The sequence below is a fragment of the Bubalus bubalis genome, chromosome 4 (genome assembly GCF_019923935.1).
Source record: "Bubalus bubalis isolate 160015118507 breed Murrah chromosome 4, NDDB_SH_1, whole genome shotgun sequence".
Classification (NCBI taxonomy): domain Eukaryota; kingdom Metazoa; phylum Chordata; class Mammalia; order Artiodactyla; family Bovidae; genus Bubalus; species Bubalus bubalis.
In genome coordinates this window covers 22286967-22313272 of record NC_059160.1, presented here as the reverse complement: position 1 = coordinate 22313272, position 26306 = coordinate 22286967, and the positions used below count along the sequence as shown (strand labels likewise).

Sequence of the window (26306 nt, the reverse complement as noted above, 5' to 3'; positions counted from 1 at the left end):
TTTGTCAGAATAATGACTCAACTTAGCTAAATACAGATATAGATATAATGCTAGTTTATTCTATCAATAAACCTGTAAAAGTTTAGGAAGAGAGTTTTCAAGTAGAATAAAAATGTACTCTTGTGTTATACTTAATGCCTGTAACTCAGAAGACATAGCTGTTTTTATTAAACCTATGATATCAAACTAGTCTCACATACCAAAGATTTGCCTAAATGTTTTTAAACTTGGATTCTTAAAACATTTGGGTTAATTTCTATAATTAAAGTTGTGAAAGTTTAAGAATTTTAATTTCCTTAATTTCTGGAAATCTCTTCTATGAGCACTTTTTGTTTTCATTTTAACAGCTTTAGTCACATTATACAATTCAAGTGTATAATTCAGTAGTTTTTAGTCTTTTCACAGAATTGTGCCACCACCACCACCATCAGTTCTACTCAGAATCCTTTAAGGGATTTCATAATGTAAAATTAAACTTGGCAATACCAACTGAAGGTAGGGAAGTAATTTTTTATATATATATGTATATATAGACATTCTATATATAGATACATATATATACACACATATAGATACATATACATATGTGTGTACATATATATGTACATACGTACACATATACATATAACATGCATATACATGTACACATAGGAACACCTAAACAGAGAGCTTACTACAGCTTCAGTTTAAAGTTTCAGCTCACTGATGGTTTGTATAGAAGAGCTCGTTCTCTTCCTTCCTTTATTTTTAATTGTGTTTCTGGCAGATAGGGCAGGTTGAGGTTACCTACTCAGTCACTATGAAGGCTACCATCTTCCCACCATGATTTGTGGAGGAGACCTTTTGGATTTTCTTTGCCCTGACATGTAATCTCAGGGAGACTGTGGACTGCATTTTGGGTGAGGGATGGAAGAGAGACCACAGGCTGTCTGGGTGTCTCAGAAGCTCATTTGAGTGGATAAAAGATCTAGCCGATTTCCAATTTGTATTTTTGACTCCAGGTCTAAGAGTCCCTAGTGGGTTAAAGGGAGCCTTAAAGTGATAGTGACTACAGGGAGCTGAGGGGTTGGCGTGAGAAGAGTGGATAAGAGGGGTGGAGGAGATTGGGGTATTAAAGGAGGACAGTTAAGGATTCAGGGGGAGCTGAAGGGAAGCTTGAGGGTGGTAAAAAGGAAGAGAGAGGATGATGGAAAAAGGGAGGTTTTAGGGAGATCCAGCCTGTTTCTCAAGGAGGATAAGGAAGTTCTAAATTGCCGTAGTGAAAGTTTGCCAGTTTTGAAGATACTGGACTGGATTAGTGCTGTAATGGTGCAGCGTGTTGGATGAGGTGGAAGGGCGCTCATTGGAATGAGAATTACCTATGGGGTTAGATAGTTAAACCAGACATGAGACTTGAAAAGAGCTGGTAAAGAATATTCCTTTGTGAGGAGCCAAGGAAATTCCCTTCTGTCATCTCCACTGTAGGAGTCAGGAAAGAGGCCTCACAGAAGAGCTGGGAATATTCCCACTCGAGAGTTAGAATGTGATGGTTGAGGTGTGGTGGTTGAGGTGTGTTGAGGTCAGAGAGTCAAAAAAATTCTTTGCCGGAAAATATTAAAGTAACTTCTTACCATGTTGTAGTAGATAAGATGGCTGTAGCACTGGTTCAGGATTTAAACTCAGGGAAAGATACCTGAATCTCTTAGCAGGAGAGGAGTTGAAATGACTCCTGAAATATGATTATTGACGTGGGGATGGCACGGGTGAGGTCCAATCCTCATCCAAGTCATGTTACTATACACATGTCAAATAAAACTAAATTCCTACTTGGCAAGGAGAGATTTTATTTGAAAAGGCTTTTGCAATTAGGAGATTGCTCTGACCACAAGGTATGCAGATATCTCAGAATCAAACACAAAAAGGGCTTTCAGTGAATAGTACCAGCAGGATCTTTGTGGGTAAGTGGGACAAGTGGTTAGAGGTTAGCGGATGACATGACCCGGGCAGTTTTAACAGGAGGGGTGTGTGTGTGTGTGTGTGTGTGGTGTCAGCTGATACTTCAAATGAGTTCTTAAGAGAGGGTATTCTGTATTGGCTTGCTTAAAGAGAGGGTGTTCTGGATTGGCTTGCTTAAGCTTAGAGCTAGCCAAAGTTTAGGGGTCTGTGGGAGACAGAAAAGCCTGACTAAACTGGTCAGACCAAGTCAGTGTGTCAGTTGGGCTGCTGCTGCTGCTAAGTTGCTTCAGTCGTGTCCGACTCTGTGCGACCCCATCCATAGACGGCAGCCCACCAGGCTCCCCCGTCCCTGGGATTCTCCAGGCAAGAACACTGGAGTGGGTTGCCATTTCCTTCTCCAATGCATGAAAGTGAAAAGTGAAAGTGAAATCGCTCAGTCGTGTCCGACTCTTTGGGATCCCATGGACTGCAGCCTACCAGGCTCCTCTGTCCATGGGGTTTTCCAGGCAAGAGTACTGGAGTGGGGTGCCATCGCCTTCTCCGAGGGTAAGGTAGAGTCATAGGTAAAAGTCACCTAGTGGAGCCCTGAGGTATTGAGGCTTTTTAATTTTAGGCAAAGGAAATCAGAAACCTTTTTGAATTAGATAAAATAACAAGTATGAGAAGTAGGCTTCCTGGTGACTCAGATGGTAAAGAATCTGCCTTCAATGCAGGAGACTCAGGTTCAGTCCCTGGGTTGGGAATATCCCCTGGAGAAGGGAATGGCAACCCATTCTAGTATTCCTGCCAGGAGAATGCTATGGATAGAGGATCCTGGCAGGACCCCTCAGGACCCAGTCAGTGGGGTCACACAGAGTCAGACACGACTGAACAACTAACACACACACACACACACAGGAAGTAGAAAAGGGAAGGGAGAGAGTTTTGAGATCTTTTACTATTGAGGTAGTTTAGCATGGGGTAATGAAGGGCTAGAGTAGGGTAGTGGTCTAAAAAGTGCAAAACAAGAGGCAGAGATAAGGACCTGCTAAAGAAGAATCAAGAAGATTGTAATTGGCAGATGGGGTGGGGGGGGCGGAGAGAAGGGGGAAAGGAAGGTGTCAAGGATGGCTCCATGACACCACAGAGAAATTAGGAAAATTGTGCTATCATTGACTCTTGAGGGTTTCCTGTGGGAGAAAGGTGATGAATTGAATTTTATGGCAGGGAGAGATGGCCAACTTGTAAAATTTTCTTGTCCATACGCTTGTTTTTTAAGTACAAGTATAGAAGAGAAGATTATCTGAGTTTACCTGATCAGAAGCAGCTCAAGTCCAGTGATTTTCAGGTCATCTCCAGCCCGAGTTTCAGTTCTACCCAAATAGCTTCTTGTTGGCCATCTCACCATCCTGTTTCTTATATCTGCAATGGTTCTTGCCAGGTCCCTGCTATCAAAACATTTTGTTTTTAATAAAGCTAACCTTTCTATCACCAAGAGAATAATTAACCACAGAATGTTACAATATTGATGTACACTTCACTTAACCATCTGTTAGCTATTGACTCCTTTAGTCCAACTTCCCACCTATCACTCAACTGAAACTGCTTTCTCCAAGTTGTCATAACCAAATCCAACTTGCCTTATCTGTCCTTAATTCTTGACTTTTTTGCAGCATTCAGAAATGTTGATCAGCATACGAACTTCCTATGTGACCCAGCAGTCCCACTCCTAGTTGTTTATTCAAGAGAAATGAAAGTGTATGATTCCACAAAAATTTGTACATGAATTGTTATAGCAGCTTCACTAATAATAGCTAAAAACTGTAAACAGTCTGAATTCTACACACTGAAAAATGGATAAACAAATTTTAGTATATACATACAATGGAATTCTGCTCAACAATAATGTTGATACATAAAACAAAATGGATGAATCTCAAAAATATGTCAACAAAAGAGTACACACTACAGGATTCCACAGAAATCTAGATAACAGGCAAAGCTAATCAGTAGCAACAGAAAGCAGATCAATGGTTGCCGGGGCCAGGAGTAACCAGGATATATGGCAGAGGAACAGAGAACTTGGGGAGTGACAGATATATTCTGTGTCTTGATTGGAGTGGTTGTCATAGTTGCATACATTTATTAAAGTTTATTGAACTGTACACTTTAAATATGTATATGTGCATTTTGTTGAATATAAATGATATAACTTATTTTATATACAAAAGAAATAAGATTTCACAGAATGACCAATATATATATACACCATTCAAACAAGAGGGTGTATGAGAGGATGAGATCATTGAGCTTCCTAAAAGGTCTATTTCCAGTTGGAAAAAAAGTGTTGACCGTAGCCCCACCTATGTAGAATGTTCTCCTTATAATACAGTGTTAATTCTTCTGATCATGCTTAACCTGCCTTTTAGTTTCAAATATAGGTATAGACTGAGAAAGGAGGAAGGGAAGCTTGTCATTTGAGACTGAGGACAACATAGAGGAGGATGGATGGGATATAAAGAGATTTTTGAGAGGTTTAAGATGTTGGGGATGTATAATATTTACCTCACTTCCTGCTTCACTGAGATTACTTTGTGAGATGATGTGGGATGAAGGATTCAGAGCATGGAATTTGTCTTCAGGAAAGCAGAAGAAGGTTAGAATAGCACTAGAGAAAGATTGGTAGGAAGTTAATAAAGGAAAAGAAGGATTTCTGAGCTCTTGTGAGGGTTCACTAAAGAGATACGGTGGTGCTTATTTGAGTTAGTAAGTCTGGGTATTAGGAAGTCTGAAGATACGTTCCTTGGAATGAAAATATTGAATGCATGGCATATAGGTTACAACTCAGGGAAAGTGTGTGGGGATCCAGTGTATTTCTTTAGTAGATTAAAACAGTATTGGAAATCAAATTACACCTTTTAGATATCCCATTTAATATATTCCTAAATAGATGTTGGTGAAAATATTGTAGAAAGTATTCAAGTATCAGAAGGATGTTTGGACAGGATGAACTCCGGGATTTCTTTTTAATAGTGTGTACAGGTTTATGCATAGTTCTCAGTTGTAATCAATATTGCTAACTTAAATTGACTTGTCCACTCCTCCCCCTCCTTTTTTTTTTTTTTTTTTTTTGTTACTCTTAAGGCTTGTGAGGCCTTGAATGACCAGAAAGATTCTTTGGATTTTGTAGACCAGATGTTTAGTAGAAATGATAATGTTTGACATGAAAGTCATAAAAGACATTTAGCTGCCCCTTAATGCCGTATGCAGATTTTGTATAGTTTTCCAAGGAAAGTACCATAAAGAAAGGTGCCCAATAAATATCGGATTATTACCACCCTTGCATTTTAAATTGTAAATGTTTTAGGCTATTTCTTAGCCTTATGCAGCACTTAGTATTATATCCTTGACTAATATGATCTTTTTCCTGGTTTTTATAATGGACACATAGTATGAGGGACTCAGTTTTAGATAGTGCAGTGAACACAATGCGGACTGTTAAATAGTGTGATGTATTAAGGGCTGAAATGAGCCAAAAGTGAATCTGTGATGGAAATTTACTAATTTGCCAATAGCAGCTGTAGGTACACAAACAAGTAGAAAGGGCTGTCGCTTTTTGAAAAAGCTATCCGCCCATTTGTTTTTTTTTGTTTTTTTTTCGCCCATTTGTTTTTAACTAAGAAAGTTGGATTTAGACTTAGCTAGAAGGAAAGTTCATGTTGTGCTTACTGATGAAAATAGTGGCCCTCATAAGTCTGTTTGGCCAACACAGCCCATAAACTGGCTTAAACATCACTTTTTTCTTTACTCTTTTTGAACACTTTAATTTTTCAAAGATTAATTTCTTAAATGGGGCTTGGTTAGTTTTCAGCGGTAGTTGGTCTTAGCTCTGGATGGCAGGCCTTAAGTGAGTATTGTGAGAGAAGACCATGTAGGTTCTTACTTCTTAACCCTGGGCTTTTTGTTTGGGTGCCTCATTTGTGTTCTTCATCTTAGCCTCTAGATCTGTGCTGTCCATTTGACCACTTGTCTACTTAAATTTAAATGAATTGAGGTTAAATAAAATTTAAAAAATTAATTTTTTAGTTGTAATAGCCACATGTGGCCAGTGGCTATTGTATCGCACAGTGGAGAGAACATGTCTGTTATTGTAGAAATTTCTGTTCAATATTGGTGCTCTGGATCTTTAATAACTATTGGTACCAGGAAAGTAAATGTCAGAAGCTTGGAATAAATGCTTTAAAAAAAAAAACCCAAACCAATATTTTGGGTAAAAAAAAAAATACCATTTATACTGCTTCAGTCCTAATGGCTTCTGGTTTCTCAGAGTTAAATACTGTCTCCTAGGATAGGCTTTATGTATAATTCTAGTATTAAGTCTTATTTGAAGATCATTCTAATAATAATATAAAGCAATAAAAAATAGTTGTATTAATAACTATATCTGCCAGACTGAACAGTTTTATTAAGGTATACTTGATAATACAATAGATTAGACATAAGTAAAGTTTAATAAATTTTGATATATGTATACACTTCTGGAACCATCATCAGTCACTACAATATAGTCATCACCTACAAAGGTTTCCTCATGCCCCGTTATCATTCCTCCTTCCTTTTCTTTTCCACCTTCTCTCCCCACCTCCAGATAACCACTGAACTGCTTTTTGTCACAATAGAGTAATCTCAGTTTTCTAAAATTTTGTATAAATGGAGTATGCATTATATACTTTTCTCTGTCTGGCTTCTTTCATTCTACATAACTATTTTGAGATTCACTCAAGTTACATGATCAGATAGTTCATTACTTTTTTGGAGAGGAGGGGGCTATGCTCTGTGGCATTGGGGTTTTATCAGTAGTTTTTCCACCAGGGGTTGAACCCAGCCTCCCTTCAGTGGAGGCTCAGAGTCTTAATTACTGAACTGCCAGGGAAGTCCCAATAGTTCATTACTTCTTATCGTATGGATATATCACAGTTTATTCATCCATTAGTCTGTTGATGACATTTGGGTTGGTTCCAGCTTGGGTTATTACAAGTAAGCTGCTATGAACTTTATACATAGGTCTTTGTACTGACATTACACTTTTATTTCTCTGAAGTAAATATCTAGACATAGAATGGCTGGATCATATAGTAGGTTGTTTATTTACTCTTTTAAGAAACTGCCAAACTGCTTTCCAAAAATGCTGCAGCATTTTACAGGCCCTGCCTCAATAAAGTATGAGTGGTCCACTGGCTCCATATCCTTGTCAAATTCTTGAAATGATCAAGCTTTTTTATTTTATCTGACAGACTGTTTTAATAAGAAAAGACCGTCCTGGTAGAATTTATTTCCCTGTCTTAAAAGTCTTTTGTATTTAAAATGCTGCAGAAGTAATGCTTTGTTTGTGAAGAGATTTCGATAGTTTTCCTATACATTTATTTACTCTTTGATAGCATTTGCTTACCATCGCTGATTTGAAACTCAGTTTATGGGAATCAATACATTTTGTTCATTTTGACTTACTTACTTTTCTCTTTTCGTTCTAGCGGCCCCTTTGTTGCTTTATGCAAACAGACGGGACTTGCGATTGGTTGATGCTGCAAATGGCAAAGAGAATGCTACGATTGTAGTTGGAGGCTTGGAGGATGCAGCTGCGTTGGACTTTGTGTTTAGTCATGGCTTGATATACTGGAGTGATGTCAGCGAAGAAGCCATTAAACGAATAGAGTTCAACAAAACTGAGAGTGTACAGAATGTTGTTGTTTCTGGATTATTGTCCCCTGATGGGCTGGCATGTGATTGGCTTGGAGAAAAATTGTACTGGACAGATTCTGAAACTAATCGTATTGAAGTTTCTAATTTAGATGGATCTTTACGAAAAGTTTTATTTTGGCAAGAGTTGGATCAACCTAGAGCAATTGCCTTAGATCCTTCAAGTGGGTAAGTTTTGCATAATGTACAAAGGTTATTGTATCTCCTCCTGGCTGTTTTCTTCCATTAGCATAGACACCCCTCACTTCCAAGAGAAAAGAAACACTAGACCCCACTTTTGGGTTCTTTGGACTTCTTTGTCAAGTAGACTTGAATGTGGGAAGTTAGGTCATGTTCTTAAAGTAAGGTGTGTCTATAAATAGTTTTGTGTTTCTAGTATCACTTAGGGGATAACCATGTTTATAGTTCTTGTTTTATCTTCTGCATATTTTATAGTTATGAGAGAATAATTAGAAGGCAGTGAAGAAGGAATGATAACAAGATTATAGGTATGTGATAGCTCAAATCTTCTGAATCCTATACCTTTTATTATATACACCATTATTTTGTAATACTAGTGTTTTTTTATTAAGCTGATTTTTTAGTATTTCAGTGTTGAACGAAATATAAGTTGTTAACTCATATCTAGTTCACTAAACATGTATTTATCATAAAGTTTATTTTCTAATAAGAGAAACTTAAAACTGTGGGCAAATCTTACTGTATAGAATGTGAACTGGTCCCCAGGTGCTTCTCTCTTACCATGTTTCAGTCCTGCCTGTACGATTCCTTGCTGTGTATCTGTTGAACACAGTGCCATCCCATAGTCTGTCATGGCCAGGTGTAGATAAAATGTGGACCTGAAATGAACTTCTATTAATTGGTAAAAACCTAAAGATAAATACCTGAGAATAACTCCTTTAGTACTTTTCTTCTTTGACTTTCAAATATATTGGAACGCTTTAAAACTCATTTATAGGAGGGAGTGAATTAATATTACGTAATAAGTTAAAATTTGGGAAAAAATGAAAAGTTTATATATGCTCTTTTGTCTCAATATCAGGTCCTTTTGGTGACAAAGTCTTAAGACAATGACATATTACGGGAAAATGAAAAGCTTTGTCTGACTGTAAAAGATAACATGGGCAATAGTGAGTGAAATTTTAGAGTGAGACGTTCTAGAAAGCATATATATATATACTTTATATAATATATAAAAACGTATTTTTAGAGGAGCATTAAGAGGTGTCTGCTAAAGTCAGATGTTCTTTTAATAAGGCATCAGAAAATATTATACTGACTCTAGTGGTAGGAAACAGGGTTGTGTGTTCCAAGAAGGTCATAGATGTTGAATGTATGGTAAACTGTCCTGATTGAACAATCTGGTTCTTGAAAACTTTCAAGGTGTTTTTGAGAAATGGAATCTGTTTTGCCAACACAGTTTGTTGTTAAGTCTCAGGGAGTGTTGAAATGTCTCTGAGGTTACTGCTTTGTAGAACATACAGGGTTTTGTTGCTTTCCATGCTTATTAGGAAGTAATACTTTGATGAAAAGATAAATAATTCTCCCCCTCTCCTTGGTGATATATTCAGTCTTATAACTCTAAGGATGATGGAAATTTTCCCAAATATCTATTAAATGGTTAGTATGTTCAGAGCTCTGCTTTTTTGTGTTCTTGGGGAGAGATGGGGAATATCTTTAAGGATTTACTATTTAAGGAGAAAAAACTTAGAACTTTTTCTTCTTCAGAGCATGTTTATTTGCATTATGTAGTGTGTATGTGGAGAGGGAAAGAGTGTTAAATTATAAGAGCCACAAATCTCTTAAGGATAGTACATAGTGAAGGGAGGTGAATTTATAGACAACTCTTTTCACTATTCAGGATCTAATAATTTAATAACTAAATGAGTCATTCTCATTTTGTCCCTTAAAACTTGAGCTTTACTTCTTGCTGGCAGGTCTGATAAGTGTCTTAGGAAGTAAGTTTCCCATGTGATGAAAAAGTACATTAGCATTTCTGTGGCTTAAATATTTACTAATGTTTGAATCTTGAATTTGCCAGACTTAGCAAGTACAGGATATTATTGAAAGAATCAATAGTAATGTACTTTGAAGGTGACAGTACTGTTACTTAAGCTTCTGAGGGACATTCACTGAAAAATATTTTTCCTGAGGACTAAATGGGGTTTTGGTCAAACAGTCAAATGCCTTTCATTATTTTTGATGTCTGTAGTTAGTGTTGCATATGTGTGAGTGTGCATGTGTAAATTCACTTTTTCAACTCTTTAGCAGTTCTCCAGAAGTTTCTTTTAATTTTTGGAAAGTTAGTGTCGTATGGCTGTTTTTTACATTGTGCAACTGGAAGCAGATAGAATGCAGCCAAATGGTGTCATTTCATACTTAGCATGATGAAGCATGTTTAAAATTATATTTTAAACTTCTGCATTTAAAAATATATTTTTTCAAATAGTTTTTTCAGTATTGATCTTAGATTTGTGTTAACACTTTTAGTTTTAATGGAGGAGTAATTTTGGATTAAATTATATCACTTATATCAGTTAATAGCAAACAGGAGAGATGATTTCCAGATTTATTTTTTAGGGGAAAAATGAAGTTTGCTTACCAGAGAAAATATATGAAAACAGAGCTGAGGAAAATGGTGGCTTTATCAGAGTTCCGGGATCCTGGGTTATGAGGTTCAGAAGAGCTGACTGAGCGCTCTCACATCAGCTTATGTAAAAGGCAAGCTCTTGAATGACTGGCATTGTTTGAGCCCTGGGAACTAGTGCAGACATCTGTGTGCTTTCGGATGTATGGAGTTCTTTGTGCACTCAGTTCATTTAGCCTAGACTGAAGGAAGATTTTTATTTCCCTCTCTAAATTTGGCTTCTATTAGCCTGAGATTTTTTTTTTCTTCTTTCTTTTGAGTGACTGGCAGTGTAGAATTCTGAATAAGGAATGGGAAAAACATATGTATGGAAATAGTTCCAGAAGTGAACAATCATAGTTACAGAAAGCAGTATCCTTGCTTTATGATGAGAGGTGATTCTTATGTGGCTGCTCCTGATGGTGGAGCTCCTGAATGTGATCCACAGCGACTGTTCTAATCTTAGAGATGTTGAGGAGCTGCAGAACTAGTTCAGTGGAAAGAGAATGATTTATAATTTCCTTGTCAGTTAAGTACGTGTAATTGTCATAACTTGAGTATGTTTAAAAGTATTTTCTATACTGGTGTATCCCAGATGACTAAAATAGTTGCTGCCACATAGTAGATATTAAGTAAAAATTTCAGTAAATATTTCTTTTATAATCCTCTATTAATTGTTCTTGTGAGGGACATTTGTTTTCTAAGCAATGTAAACTTGAGTGTGGTCTTGTGAATTCTAAATCAGTATGGCTTTGATTGCAAATGTTAATTTGAAACATGGTTAAGATTTTTAGTCTTTCATTAGAAGTTTTCAAAATTGTATTTTAAAGATACACTCATTGGAGAATGTTTCATGTCACATCTAGCTTTGTTAATTAGCAAGCAAGTTATTTTGTTTTCTTGGATGTCAGTTTCCTCATTTCTAAAATGAGTTCCTTTCAATTTTGAACTTTAAAAGCCAGACATTTAAAAAAAGTACTCTATCTCATTTTAAAGACATTATTTAAGCTTTAAAAGCCAGACATTTAAAGAAAGTACTCTCATTTTAAAAACTGTATTTTATAGTTACACATTCAGTCTAATTTAGATATTTTATACTTAATAATTGTGTTTCTCAGAACAGGTTCTTTAGATTTTGTTTCTACTGCCGTTATTGCACATGCTGTCACATTCAGCCTCCTTTTTTAGGCTGTTTCACCTCTAAAACTAGCTTAAACCTTTTTTCCAGTTCCACTTGTAAACTGAAAAGTACTTTAAAATATCAAAGGATATATTTTGTATGAAGAGTGGAAAATGTGGCCATTACTTTCAAGCAGGTTATATATATTCAGATATGCTTGGAGATAGGTGTTTTTGAAATTACCTAAAAAGAGTGTGTTGGAAAGCCACGAATCCAGGAAACCTGTATTATAGGTTTACTTTACTAGCCTCTGGGATAGAAATCAAGGCCCATAGAAGGTAAACTTTTTTTTTAAGAATAAATAAATAAATGTGTGTATTTAATTGTATGTATTCTCAAATGTTAGTGTCGATCTTTTCTCTTACAAGTGTCATCCAGCTTTTAATCCTTTATATCTAGTGATACATACCACATCTCATTGAGTTTTGATTGTGTGGTTTACCATTTTTATGTTGTATGTCTCCAGGCCTACTTTAATTGAGGGAATATTAAAAGGGAGTATTTGCAGTATGACTAAATGACTCTAAGTAGCCTAGTCTCTTAATAGCTTTCTTTGCCTTTTATCAATAAATAAAAGCTGTCCTTGCTTGCACATTGACGTTTTGATTTATCCTAGCAAAAGAGAAGAATATTTTATGAGAGTAATGAATATAGGATACCTTTATCTGAGTTCTCTGCATTTTAGTGTTCTTATATATCCTTGCTGTATTTCAGTGTGATTGGCTCTTTAGAAATTTTAGCAAATTAGTTTGAGCACACCTGATATTTGTGTTATTGAATCTTTAAGATTTTGGAAGGAGGAGTATGTGACAGCTAGTCTTTGCAAGATTTTCTGATTTTTATATTGTTGGCTTTCCTACCTCTTGGATCACACTTTTCCTTTCTTAATAACTCTTAAGTTTAAAAGTATATCGTTTATTCTTTCCCTAAGATCATATACATTCCCACAGTTTTTGCATAGAAGCAGATAGCCGATTATCTGTAAAGCTCCATATCCTGAAGCACTGGTTCTGTGTATGAAAGCTCTCGCTCTGTCTGAATGCTCAATAACGTACAATTTTGAAAGGTGTCCTCTTGATCAATTGGGGAAGCCTGTTTTCTGCCAATTAAATCCTGGGAGTGGTAGGGAATTTTAAGGATCTTCTTGATAAATGACCTTCACTTTTTGGCTGAACAAACCTAGTCCTTTGGGTAAAATAAAAGAAAGTCAGATTCTTGGTTGACATTTTCCAGTTCCACGTTAGGTCCTTTTTTTTCCCCATGAAAAGTGTTCTGCTGAAGCTATGGTTTTTTGTTTTTTTTTTGGTCCTCTTTTTTTGCACGTTGAATTACTTAAAAAATGCAACCTGGTGGTTTTATTTAAAAGAGGATTTTATAAATTCTGTGTTTTTAGATTTACTCACTGTACTGATTTCTTATTTTACTATTTTTTTGCATCCCACTTAATCTAGTTGGTTTTAGCTTCCTTCTGCTTGCAGTATGTTCTTTAATATTTCAGCAGAAGTCTGTTAATGGTAAGCTTCTGGAGTTTGTCTGCAAATATATTTATTTTGTCCTCATTCTTGGAAAGATAATTATTTGATTATAGAATTCTCTGTGATTTGTTATTTTCACTCAGTCCTTCGAGGGTATTATGACTTTTAATTGTTGCTGTGAGAAGTCTGTTCTCTAATTATTGTTGCTTTGTAATTAATTTTTTTCTGGTTTCTTAAAAGCAATCCCTGCATTCCTAAATTTTTGGTACTTTGCAGCTCTGTTCACTTTGTGTCCGGATGTGGCTGTGTTTTATTTATCCTGCTTAGAAGCCTTGTTTCTAGAATATAATCATCATTGTTCTTTATTCTAGAAAGTTATCCATCATTTTCTTTTCCTTTATTCTCTTTAGTCTTCTCTGGAATTCCTGTTTGATGTATGTGGACCACCTGATTTTATGCTCCATGCCCCTTAATCTTGCTTTCATATCTTCTCTGACTTTATCTCTCTGGGCTTGTGGTTATTTTTTGCACCTGCCTTCCAGATAATTCTTTGTTCAGCTGTGCCTAATTTTGCAGCTTAGTATCAGTGATTGTGTTTTGCTTTTGTAGAATTTCTTTATGCCCTTCATTTAAAACTTACTATGAGATCGTTACCCTACATAAAAGAAGAAATATTGTATCAATAATATTAGACTTAGAAAATGTTAGAAAAATAGTTGATAGTTCTTGTATAACTTTTACCTGCATGCACAGTCCTTCAGTCTTGTCTAACTCTCTGTGACCTTCATGGGCTGTAACCTCCCAGGCTCCTCTGTCCTTGGGATTTTCCTGGCAGGAGTTCTGGAGTGGGTTGTCATTTCTTCTCCAGGGGATCATCCTGACCTAGGGATCAAACTTGAATCTCCTGTGGCTTCTGCATTGACAGGTGGATTCTTTATCCCTGAGCCACTTAGGAAACCCATAATCTTTACCTTGCTTCCCTTAATATTATATTTTGTGTAATCATAGAAGAGTTATCTAGATCAGGAAATAAATTAATGTTGATACAATATGGTTAACTGATCTCTAGACCGTACTTGCGTTTCTCTAATTTTCCCACAAGGGTCCTTTTTGTGGTCGAGGGTTCCATGTTGCATTTAGTTGTTATTTCCTTAGTCTGTTCTAATCTGGGACATTTTACCAGTCTTTGTCTTCATAACCATGACCTTTTGAAGGTTACTAAGGCCAATCAGTGGGAGAAGGTAATGGCACCCCACTCCAGTACTGTTGCCCGGAGAATCCCATGGATGGAGAAGCCTGGTAGGCTGCAGTCCATGGGGTCGCTAAGAGTCAGACACTACTGAGTGACTTCACTTTAACTTTCCACTTTCATGCATTGGAGAAGAAAATGGCAACCCACTCCAGTGTTCTTGCCTGGAGAATCCCATGGACGGAGAAGCCTGTTAGGCTGCAGTCCATGGGGTCGCACTGAGTCGGACATGACTGAAGTGACTTAGCAGCAGCAGCAGCAAGGCCAATCAGTTTGCAGAATGTCCTTCATTTAGGATTTGTCTGAGGTTTTCCTTTGATCAGTTATAGGTTTTTGGCGTAGCAGAGGTCACGTGACGTTCTCCCCTCAGGGCAACGTATCAGCAGATGTGTGGTGTGGATACTGGTGATGTATTCTTTGATCCCTTGGTTATCGCTTTCTCTGCCAGGTTTTGTGTGTGTGTTTATATTTTCCCCTCTTGTAATAACTGCCTGAAACTGTGCAGCTATCTTGCTTCTTATCATACAGCTACAGCCTGCATCCTCAGTCATGTCTGACTCTTTGTGACCCCATGAACTGTAGCCCGCCAGGCTCCCCTGTATGTGGAATTTTCTAGGGAAGGATTCTGGAGTGGGTTGTCATTTCCTCCTCCAAGGGATCTTCCTGACCCAGAGATCGAACCCACATAAGCTCGAACCCACATCTCCAAAGTCTCCTGTGTTGGTAGACGGATTCTTTAGTACTGAGCCACGTGAGAAGTCCACTTCTTACATTACTTTTAAGCAACCTTTGTTCGTTTTTGCCTACAACAATTAATACTGTGGTTTTCTGCCAAATGGTGATATTTGCAGTTCCATTGTTCCTCTTAAACATGCATTATTAGTTAGAATTCTACCTTAAGGAAGAACTGTCCTGTCTTTCCTACTTAGGCATTTAGCCAATAATTTATATGAATATGGACTCAGGGGCATTTGTTTATTCTATAAGTTATAATCCATTACTGTCTTTTTCTTGTTCAGGTTGTCCTAGATTTTGCCATTGGGAGTTCCTTCAGGTTTGCTCCTGTGTTCTTTTGACAGGCCCTCATCATTTTTAAACACTTATTTACTATCTGCAAAGCACAAGATGTTCCACATTCATCCTGTCCTTTTGCTTCATCCTTTGACTCAACCCCTTCTCCAAGGAGCTCTGTCTCCTTTATTGGAAGATGGTATTGAGGAGCTAAGATCTGGGAGCTGGGTGTGTTCACGCTGGATTTTCATTGCAGTGAATAGTTGAGAGATACATGTAGGAAGTACATGTGTGTGTGTTTGTATATATATATACACCTAGTTCGTGTGTGTGTATCTGTATCCACATATTAAAAAAATGAGCTTGTGTTTATCTCCAATTCCAACCCACCACTTACAAAATTATGTTACAGTCTTCTCCCCTTTCTCCCCAAAACCTTTTCTTTATTATTCCAGTTTATGATAGTGAGAAATGGTGTTCTCATTGTCCACAATGTATTTTATTTCCTCAATCCTAGTGTACAAATTTCAGAATTGCCAACCTGTACTCTTGTGAGAAACAAATTTTTTGTCTGGAATGCACTACTGTGAAAATCCTGTCAGTCAGAATGCTCTCTTCCAAATGTATTTAGGTAAATTTTCCTTCCCACCAGTTGCAGTGTGGCATTTGTAATATATTACTGTTTGTGTTCCGTTTGGAATATCTTCGTATCCTGGTTGATTTTAATTATCAATTTATTTTTGGGTTGTGTGAAGCAATTGCCATGTTTCCTAGAGGTAGAAATAACACAAAAAGCTTTAACTCAGTAGCATCCTTCCTCCTGATCCTTCTGCGATGGTCCCATTTCCCCTTTCTTTCCAGCTTGTCCCTCCCCATTTACCCCCTAGGATATCTTATTATTATTTATTTCTAGTTTTATTATTTAATTGAATTCCTTTTTGTACAGATGAGCTGATACATATAAATTTTTTAATATTTTTTTTTTTACATGAAAGAGGAACCTACTAAAGATGTTCTCCTGCACTTTGTTTTTTAACTAACAGCGGAGAAGGCAATGGCACCCCACTCCAGTACTGTTGCCTGGAAAAGCCCATGGATGGAGGAGCCTGGTAGGCGGCAGTCCATGGGGTCGCTAAGAGTCGGATACGACTGAGCGACTTCACTTTCACTTTTCACTTTCACGCATTGGAGAAGGAAATGGCAACCCACTTGAATGTTCTTGCCTGGAGAATCCTAGGGATGGAGGAGCCTGGTGGGCTGCCATCTATGGGGTCGCACAGAGTCGGACACGACTGAAGCGACTTGGCAGCAGTAGCAGCAGCAGTATTCTGAATATCACTCCATATCACTTCGTAGAGATCTTCCTTGTTTTTTTTGTTGTTTGTTTTGGCGACTGCCTAGTATTCCATTGTGTGATTATAGCATATTCAGCTACTCTCCTGTTTTGTTAGCTGAGGTGTTTTAAAGCAAATCCACACAGTGACATTTCACTCTGAAAAGTGGGTATTTTCCTCCCTAACCACAATACCATCTTCTTCCACGCACCCCAAATGAACAAGTCTTTAATATTATAGATGACTCAGTCCATATTCTGATATCTGTCATAGCCTCATAAATGCTATTTTATAGTTGGTATACTTGAATTAGGATTTAAAACAAGGTTCACAGATTGCACTTGATGATGTCTCTTAAGTTTCTCTGGAATAGTCCCTCCCTATCTATTTTTTTCTCATGCTTTTATTGAGAAGGTTCTGTAGTTGTTTTGTAGAATGTTACGGATTTGGGGTTTTCTAAGAGATACTTGGGCTGTTTGATTTATTTTTACTCCTTTACGTTTCTTGTAAAAATTAAAGTTTATGATAGGAGACTTGGTTAGCGAATTCATTGTCTTGGCACAAGTGCTTCATAGGTAGTATTAAGTACGTTATCACATCAGAAAGTGCATAGTATTTTGTTCTACCTATAGGGATGTTAAGATGGCTCAATAGATGATGAAAGTTTGTATTTTTATTATAATATTGAGCTTTTCCTTTTACATCGTTCAAGTAATCTGTGGAATGATCCTTTTGTACAAGGCCAATATCCAGTTCCTTGTCTACTGATTATTTTAACATCCACTGATTATCACTTCTTGTTTTGTTAAGGATGTCTGTTACTTTTTTATGACGTCTGTCCCATGTGGTTTTTTATGTGTTTTGGTAATTTAAAATAGTTACAGTCTCTATCCAGATTATTCAGTTGTCTGAATTTCTTAGAAATCCACTTGTGTTCTTTGTTAAATTTCCTGATTCTTAAGGTGAACTGTTTCCTTAGGTGTTTCATAGTTTTAAATTGTGAGTTGGCTTCCTTTTCCGGTAAGCGGCCTGAGGTGACCCCTAAAAATGGTGCGCTATTCACTTGACGCAGAAAACCCTACAAAATCATGCAAATCAAGAGGTTCAAATCTTCGTGTTCACTTTAAGAGCACTCGTGAAACTGCCCAGGCCGTAAAGGGTATGCATATCCGGAAGGCCAACAAGTATCTGAAGGATGTCACTTTAAAGAAGCAGTGTGTGCCATTCCGTCGTTACAACGGTGGAGTTGGTAGGTGTGCACAGGCCAAACAGTGGGGCTGGATGCAGGGTCCTTGGCCCAAAAAGAGTGCTGAATTTTTACTACGCATGCTCAAAAATGCAGAGAGTAATGCTGAACTTAAGGGCTTAGATGTAGATTCTCTGGTCATTGAGCACATCCAAGTGAACAAAGCCCCCAAGATGCGGCGCAGGACTTACAGAGCTTACGGTCGGATCAACCCCTACCTGAGCTCTCCCTGCCACATTGAGATGAGATGAAAAAGAACAGATTGTTCCTAAACCAGAAGAGGAGGTTGCACAGAAGAAAAAGATATCCCAGAAGAAACTGAAGAAACAAAAACTTAGGGCCCGGGAATAAATGCCACAAAAAATAAATGCAAATAAAAGTTAAATAAAATAAAATAAATTGTGAGTTGATCTTCAGAGGGGTTGTTTGTGTGACTCCTGAGTGGCTTCAGGTAGAGGGTCATGAAAAACAAACCTCTCTTCCTCCGGAGAGAGGTTTGTTTTTGCCATGCACACTACAGGTGTTTCCAGAGATCACTTTATTTTTAAACTTAAGTATAACTTAGATGTACTAAAATGCACAGGTTTTCTGTGCTGTTTTGATGTACGTATATACTTGTATTACCACCCAGTTCAAGCAGAGATGATTTTTTATATTTAATTTTGGAGTTAGGAGTTCCCGTACAGTGTAGATAGAATAAATTCAGACGCTTAAACCTATGTGAGGGCATTGTGATTACAGGTTTTGGTGGTTTTTCCTACCTTTTCAGAGCTTAGGCCAAGGCAGAAAATTTCTTTGCCTCCTTCTGCCAGTGGCAGGTTTCTGTACTTGATTGTTCCCTGAAGGTCTGTGCTTTGTGCAGAAATCTTAGTTATAACACAGTGCTTGCTTCTTGTGTGTCAGGGCCTTATTTTCCTGTTTTGCCGTTGAGACAGCAGTTTCTGAGTTGAGAATGTCCTTCAGGGTGGCCGTAGCATCAAGCGTGTACTGCTTTGTTGTTGTTGTTGTTTAGTTGCTAAGTACTTCTTTTTATTTCCCTATTAACTTTTGGCTCTTCAGAGATTTGATTTCCCCTGCTTTCATACCTTAGTTGTACATTTAAAGTAGTGTTTATGTAATTTTTTTTATATACACACATATATATGTATCAAGTCCATTTGACCAATTATAACACACCATAAGCTACTCAGTGACTGAGTAGCTTATAACAACAGAGATTTTGCTGCTTATAGTTCTGGAGGCTGGAAAGTCCAAAGTCAAGGTGCCAGCTTGGTCCTCTTCTGATGAGGGCCCTCCTCCTGGTTCATGCACCTTCCTTCCGTGTCCTCATGTGGTGGAAGAGCCTAGGGGATCTCTCTTTTATAAGGCACTAATCCCACTCCTGATCGCTCTGCCCTTAAAGCGAAGCACCTCCCAGAGGCCCCACATTCTAATAGTATCATCTTTGAGGATTTCAACATGGGAATTATGAAGAAACATAAACATTCAGACCATAGCAATGTATAAATCAAAAGGCTCGCCACTGATTCTAGGAAAAGGAAGGTTTTCTGGTTATGTTGTTAATAAACTACCAGAAATAGAAACTCTAACTTTTATGTTTTTAAATATTACCTTTTGTTCTTGGGAATATATGTGCATGATAGTTGGGCATTATTCATACTTAGTAATACCTGTGCTAATGACTTCTTTTAATTATAGGTAGGATTATATAAGTAACTTCAAGGATCATGGAGTGATTTATGACCTAATATAGATCTGGTTCACTTAGTTTTTATGACTCAATTCTAAATGTTGTCTTAATTAGCCACCTTTTTATATAATTACATCTTGTAAAGGATGAAAATTTATCCCTTCTGTTCAGCTTTATTGAAAGTGAACATTTCTAAGTATTTTTGTTAGAGGAAGCTGGATTCGGATTAAGTATACATGCTAGATTAGGAGTTTGTGAATATTTTGGAAAATTTATTGTTTTTTCCTTACATAATCTTAGAAGTTACATGCTTGGGATTGTAATAAATTTGTATAAAATGGCTGCTATCTAGTCTGATTGACATTTGAGATATTTTTATTTTATTGGCATAAGAAATTTTGGTATCTTGAAAAGTCAGTGTTTACTTCCATTAGTTATTTCCTAATTAAACTCTGTCTTCTGCCCTTCACTCCATTTAAAAATTATTTTCCAGAAAGCATTGCAAATGGGTATCATGCCAGATACAGCAGTTAAAGTACATTTGTGTGGAAACTAGTGACCATAACAACCTAGTACTGGTTTGCATGATTTTTGATGGATGGCAGATGTCCATACTACTGCAAAGTGGAGTTGTAACCACATGTATTTAATTGTTCAGTGTCAAGTACATACGTTTATATTCTCTTAATTCAAAGCCAAGATAGAACCCATAAGCCAAAATAAGAGGCCAAATAGGCTACATAATTGGAAAGTTAGTGATAATTGTTGCTGAAGAAAGATTTCTCTTATATGAATGAGCCTGTTACTTGGCTTTTACGAAGCCATGGGAGATACTTAGCAAACACTTAACATATTTCCTAGAGAATACTTTAGATATCCTTTTGGCTTTTAAATATGATGCTGATAAAAAAGTGTTTGCAGAATATATTACACAGCTAGTTAAATTTAGCAGCTTTACTGTTAAGTGCTTTTAGGTAACCCTAGGTTACTAAGCCAAGTTAACTGTCCAAACAAAAACGAAACAAGCGAAACCAAACTGACTAGTTAATATGTGTACCCCAATTATTTTTTATTTTTGGAAAGAGTCCAAAATAAAATGAGGTAGTCCAGGAGTTTACCTAATAGTCTAATTTTTAGGCAGCTGGGTTAAGGGTGGAGGTTTTCAGGCCCCAGTGTTAAATATTATTCATTCTAATAATAGAAACTGTTTATATCATATCCTCCAGATAATCTGGAGAATGTTTTTTTCCTTCTACTTCAGGAATTTTCTTTTTTCTCTGCATCATGAAGTCTCTAGTCTGCTAGCAGTCTTGATGTTCTCCATTCTACTAGCTGGTCTTTAGAAAAAAAGTTTATGCCTTTCTTTTACTGGCTGGTGCCCACCCCTCTTTAAGGAGTAACTGTCTTAGAAGAAGTAGCCTCTAAATATTGTTCTTTATTAAATCTAATGCCTTTATTAAATCTAGTATCTATGACATTCAAGCTTTTAGAAGGTGCCCTTTACTATATAAACCTAATTTCTTCATATTGTTTTATGCAGCTTAATAGAGCAAGAGTTGGTATTCATGTTACATATTTTAGTCCTGGAAATGACATTCCCTCACCTCTCCAATGCAGATACAACTCTTGATGGCTTATTTGACATTTGTTACCCCCATGATGCTTTCTGTTGGCAGCTGTCTTCTAGCTGTGTAAAGTTTTTGGGAATTTTGAAGTCAGAATCATCTTGAAAAACAACAAACTTGTAAAGGGTTCAATTTTGTTTTAAATTATATACTATATAATTAATGTGAAAAATCATAAAGTTAAAACGGGTAAATTTTAAATTTCTTTTGTAGACTTTACTTGGAATTTTTCTAAGTTACATAATATTTCTGATACATAGAATAAGCCTTAAGTTTCTTCCAGTACCTAGAATACTAGAGTCTATTATATTTATAGAGATATTGTATATTTATGCCATGTCTGGATTACATATATTTGAAAGCAGAGCATACTAGTCTTGTGTTGCATTTATACTAAGGGATGTAAATTGATACTCATTTAACAGTGTTAAAATGTTGTAGCTCAAACTTAGTCCCCTCACCTGGACCAAATAATGCTCTTAGATAATCAAACTCAAAATACAGAGTAGTAAATCCTCTGTATCTACTTTGGATAGAGAGGATACTTTGATTTTGGAGGAAAATTCCAGTGGGTTGCTTCCCCTTCTCCTGCAAGGATTTTTCTCCTCCGCTCATGTTGAATGATGAGTTTGGGTTACAGAAATGGAATTCCCGGTGACGAGATCAGCTGTTGTAGCTGTCCAACATCACATATCTGTGCAAGGGTCTTGAGCACAGGGCTCAGTAGCTTCCATTCATTTGAATCAGCTTCAGTGCTTCATCCTCAAGTGCCATGAATGCTGCTTTCCTGGCTCGCTAGGGCCCATTGCCATTTTTTCCCTGTACTCCCTGGAGAAGGACAAAGTTTCATAAAGCACATTCTGAGGCTGAAACCCAGGAAAAACTGTATTGAGGAGAAGACGCATCAGAGAGCCTCATTCTGCAGAAAGGTCACTGCATAGACTGGAGACATTTTAGGAATGACATTTAATCTCTCTAATCTCTCTCTCTTATTCTTTCTTTTGGTTACATAATTTAGCTGCTTTTGGGAAAATGCACAGAATCAAGATTTGGTACCAGTCTTAACACTAAAAATGAGTACCAGGGTTTATAGAACAGTAAACTGAAGCAGAAACAGCTTTGCCTTTTTAAAAAAAAAAATAGACTTTGTTTTTATAGCTGTTTTAGGTTCACAGCAGAATTGAGTGGGACAAATATTCCTAATTCCTTCCTTCTGTACTTTACATTACTGCTGTCCTTTGTTTCACACACACATACACACACACACACACACATAAAATTAACAAATACATTGTTGCTGTTGTTGTTTTGAACAAATTGCTGTTTGATCAATTAAGAATAAGTAAAAAGAAAGAAAAGTTTTTTTGATATTCATTTATTCCTTCTCTAATATGCTTCGTTTTTTAAAGATATAGATCTGAGTTTCTTACCTGTGTCATTTTCCTTCTCTCTGAAAGAATGTCTTTTCTTACAAAGTAGGTCTCTAGATAATGAATCCCCTAAAGTTTTGTTTGTCTGAGAAAGTCTTTATTTCTCCTTTACTTTTGAAGGATAATTTTGCAGGGTACAGAGTTCTAGATTGGTAGGTTTTCCCTCTCAATTCATTTTTTCTGCTTGCTCTTCTCTGAGGTTCTTGGGTGTGTGGTTTGGTATCTGATACTAATTTGGGAAAATTCTAAGTTAGTAGAATTTTCTTCAAATTAGAATATGTTTCAAGTGATTCTTCTTCTTTTCTTTCTAGAATTCCTGTTATGCATATGGGTATGAAAGTGAAAGGCAAAACTTACCCAGTCACGTCTGACTCTTTGAGACCCCATGGACTATACAGTTCATGAAATTCTCCAGGCCAGAATATTGGAGTATTCTGTTCCCAAAAAGCTGTTCCCTTCTCCAGGGGATCTTCCCAACCCAGGTGTTGAACCTAGGTCTCCTGCATTGCAGGTGGATTCTTTACCAGCTGAGCCACCAGGGACGCCCTGCATATGATACACCTTTTGTAGTTGTCCCACAGTTCTGGAATATTGTATTCTATTCCCCCCAGCCCCCTCAGTCTTTTTATTCTTTCTCTGCTTTTTAGCTTGGAAATCTGTATGGACATTTCACAAATGCAGAGATTCTTTCTTCAGGTCTGTCCAGTCTACTAATGAGCCCATTGAAGACACTTGTTTCTGTTACAGTGTTTTTGATCTCCAGTGATTCTTTCTGCGTCTTTCTTAGAATTTTTCTGGTTATTCTGTCTGTTCTTGCATGCTGCCTTTTTTTTTTTTTTTTTCCCCCATTTGAGTCCTTAGCATATTATTCATGGTTGTTTCTAATTCCTGGTCTGATAATTCCAACATTACTGCCATATCTAAGTCTGGTTCTGATGCTTGCTTTGTCTGTTCAATCTTTTTTTCCCTTTTAGTAAGACTTACAATTTTTTTGTTGAAAACTGAACATTATATACTGGGCAAAAAGAACTGCAGTAAATAAGTATTTAGTAATGTGTTGAATGTGGTCCACTGGAGAAGGGAATGGCAAACCACTTCAGTATTCTTGCCTCTAGAACCCCATGAACAGTATGAAAAGACAAAATGATAGGATACTGAAAGAGGAACTCCCCAGGTCAGTAGGTGCCCAATATGCTACTGGAAATCAGTGGAGAAATAACTCCAGAAAGAATGAAGGGATGGAGCTAAAGCAAAAACAATACCCAGTTGTGGATGTGACTGGTGATAGAAGCAAGGTCCGATGCTGTAAAGAGCAATATTGCATAGGAACCTGGAATGTCAGGTCCATGAATCAAGGCAAATTGGAAGTGGTCAAACAAGAGATGGCAAGAGTGAATGTAGACATTCTAGGAATCAGCGAACTACAATGGACTGGAATGGGTGAATTTAACTCAGATGACCATTATATCTACTAGTGCGGGCAGGAATCCCTCAGAAGAAATGGAGTAGCCATCATGGTCAACAAAAGAGTTTGAAATGCAGTACTTGGATGCAATCTCAAAAATGACAGAATGATCTCTGTTTGTTTCCAAGGCAACCCATTCAATATCACAGTAATCCAAGTCTATGCCCCAACCAGTAACTCTGAAGAAGCTGAAGTTGAACGGTTCTATGAAGACCTCCAAGACCTTTTAGAACTAACACCCAAAAAAGATGTCCTTTTCATTATAGGGGACTGGAATGCAAAAGTAGGAAGTCAAGAAACACCTGGAGTAACAGGCAAATTTGGCCTTGGAATATGGAATGAAGCAGGGCATAATCGAGTTTTGCCAAGAAAATGCACTGGTCATAGCAAACACCCTCTTCCAACAACACAAGAGAAGACTCTACACATGGACATCACCAGATGGTCAACACCAAAATCGGATTGATTATATTCTTTGCAGCCAAAGATGGAGAAGCTCGATACAGTCAACAAAAAGACGACCAGGAGCTGACTGTGGCTCAGATCATGAGCTCCTTATTGCCAAATTCAGACCAAAATTGAAGAAAGTAGGGAAGACCACTAGACCATTCAGGTATGACCTAAATCAAATCCCTTATGATTATACAGTGGAAGTGAGAAATAGATTTAAGGGACTAGATCTGATAGAGTGCCTGATGAACTATGGATGGAGGTTTGTGACATTGTACAGGAGACAGGGATCAAGGCCATCCCCATGGAAAAGAAATGCAAAAAAACAAAATGGCTGTGTGGGGAGGCCTTACAAATAGCTGTGAAAAGAAGAGAAGCGAAAAGCAAAGGAGAAAAGGAAAGATATAAGCATCTGAATGCAGAGTTCCAAAGAATAGCAAGAAGAGATAAGAAAGCCTTCCTCAGCAATCAGTGCAAAGAAATGGAGGAAAACAACAGAATGGGAAAGACTAGAGATCTCTTCAAGAAAATCAGAGATACCAAGGGAACATTTCATGCAAAGATGGGCTTGATAAAGGACAGAAATGGTATGGACCTAACAGAAGCAGAAGATATTAAGAAGAGATGGCAAGAATACACAGAAGAACTGTACAAAAAAGATCTTCATGACCCAGATAACCACCATGGTGTGATCACTCACCTAGAGTCAGATATCCTCGAATGTGAAGTTAAGTGGGCCTTAGAAAGCATCATTATGAACAAAGCTAGTGGAGGTGATGGAATTCCAGTTGAGCTGTTTCAAGTCCTGAAAGATGATGCTGCAAAAGTGCTGCAATCAATATGCCAGCCAATTTGGAAAACTCAGCAGTGGACACAGGACTGGGAAAGGTCAGTTTTCATTCCAATCCCAAAGAAAGGCAATGCCAAAGAATGCTCAAACTACCGCACAATTGCACTCATCTCACACACTAGTAAAGTAATGCTCAAAATTCTTCAAGCCAGGCTTCAGCAGTACGTGAACTGTGAACTTCCAGATGTTCAAGCTGGTTTTAGAAAAGGCAGAGGAACCGGAGACCAAATTGCCAACATCTGCTGGATCATCAAAAAAGCAAGAGAGTTCCAGAAAAGCATCTATTTCTGCTTTATTGACTATGCCAAAGCCTTTGACTCTGTAGATCACAATAAACTGTGGAAAATTCTTCAAGAGATGGGAATACCAGACCACCTGACCTGCCTCTTGAGAAATCTGTATGCAGGTCAGGAAGCAACAGTTAGAACTGGACAAAGAACAACAGATTGGTTCCAAATAGGAAAAGGAGTACGTCAAGGCTGTATATTGTCACCCTGCTTATTTAACTTATATGCAGAGTACATCATGAGAAACGCTGGGCTGGAAGAAGCACAAGCTGAAATCAAGATTGCCGGGAGAAATATCCATCACCTCAGATATGCAGATGACACCACCCTTATGGCAGAAAGTGAAGAGGAACTAAAAAGCCTCTTGATGAAAGTGAAAGAGGAGAGTGAAAAAGTTGGCTTAAAACTCAACATTCGGAAAACGAAGATCATGGCATCTGGTCCCATCACTTCATGGCAAATAGATGGGGAAACAGTGGAAACAGTGTCAGATTTTATTTTTCTGGGCTCCAAAATCACTGCAGATGGTGACTGCAGCCTTGAAATTAAAAGATGCTTGCTCCTTGGAAGGAAAGTTATGACCAACCTAGATAGCATATTGAAAAGCAGAGACATTAATTTGCCAACAAATGTCCGTCTAGTCAAGGCTCTGGCTTTTCCTGTGGTCCTGTATGGATGTGAGAGTTGGACTGTGAAGAAAGCTGAGTGCCGCAGAAT

The 26306-nt window shown here is 37.4% G+C and overlaps 1 protein-coding gene and 1 pseudogene across 8 annotated transcripts in view; both read left to right on the top strand.

The window, feature by feature from the left end:
• LRP6 (LDL receptor related protein 6) overlaps positions 1 to 26306 on the top strand; it is a 177578-nt gene that overhangs the window by 11386 nt on the left and 139886 nt on the right. For 6 of the 8 annotated variants that reach the window (XM_025283271.3, XM_025283268.3, XM_025283267.3 and 3 more), the window contains exon 2: positions 7446 to 7839. The exons of 1 other annotated variant lie outside the window; for it this stretch is intronic. In XM_025283271.3, coding sequence (XP_025139056.1) covers positions 7446 to 7839 — 394 coding nt within the window. Of the gene's footprint in view, positions 1 to 7445; positions 7840 to 26306 lie in introns of those variants that run through there. One more of the 8 variants, XM_025283273.3, reaches the window with a different exon arrangement.
• Positions 16445 to 20198, top strand: LOC112584494 (annotated as a pseudogene).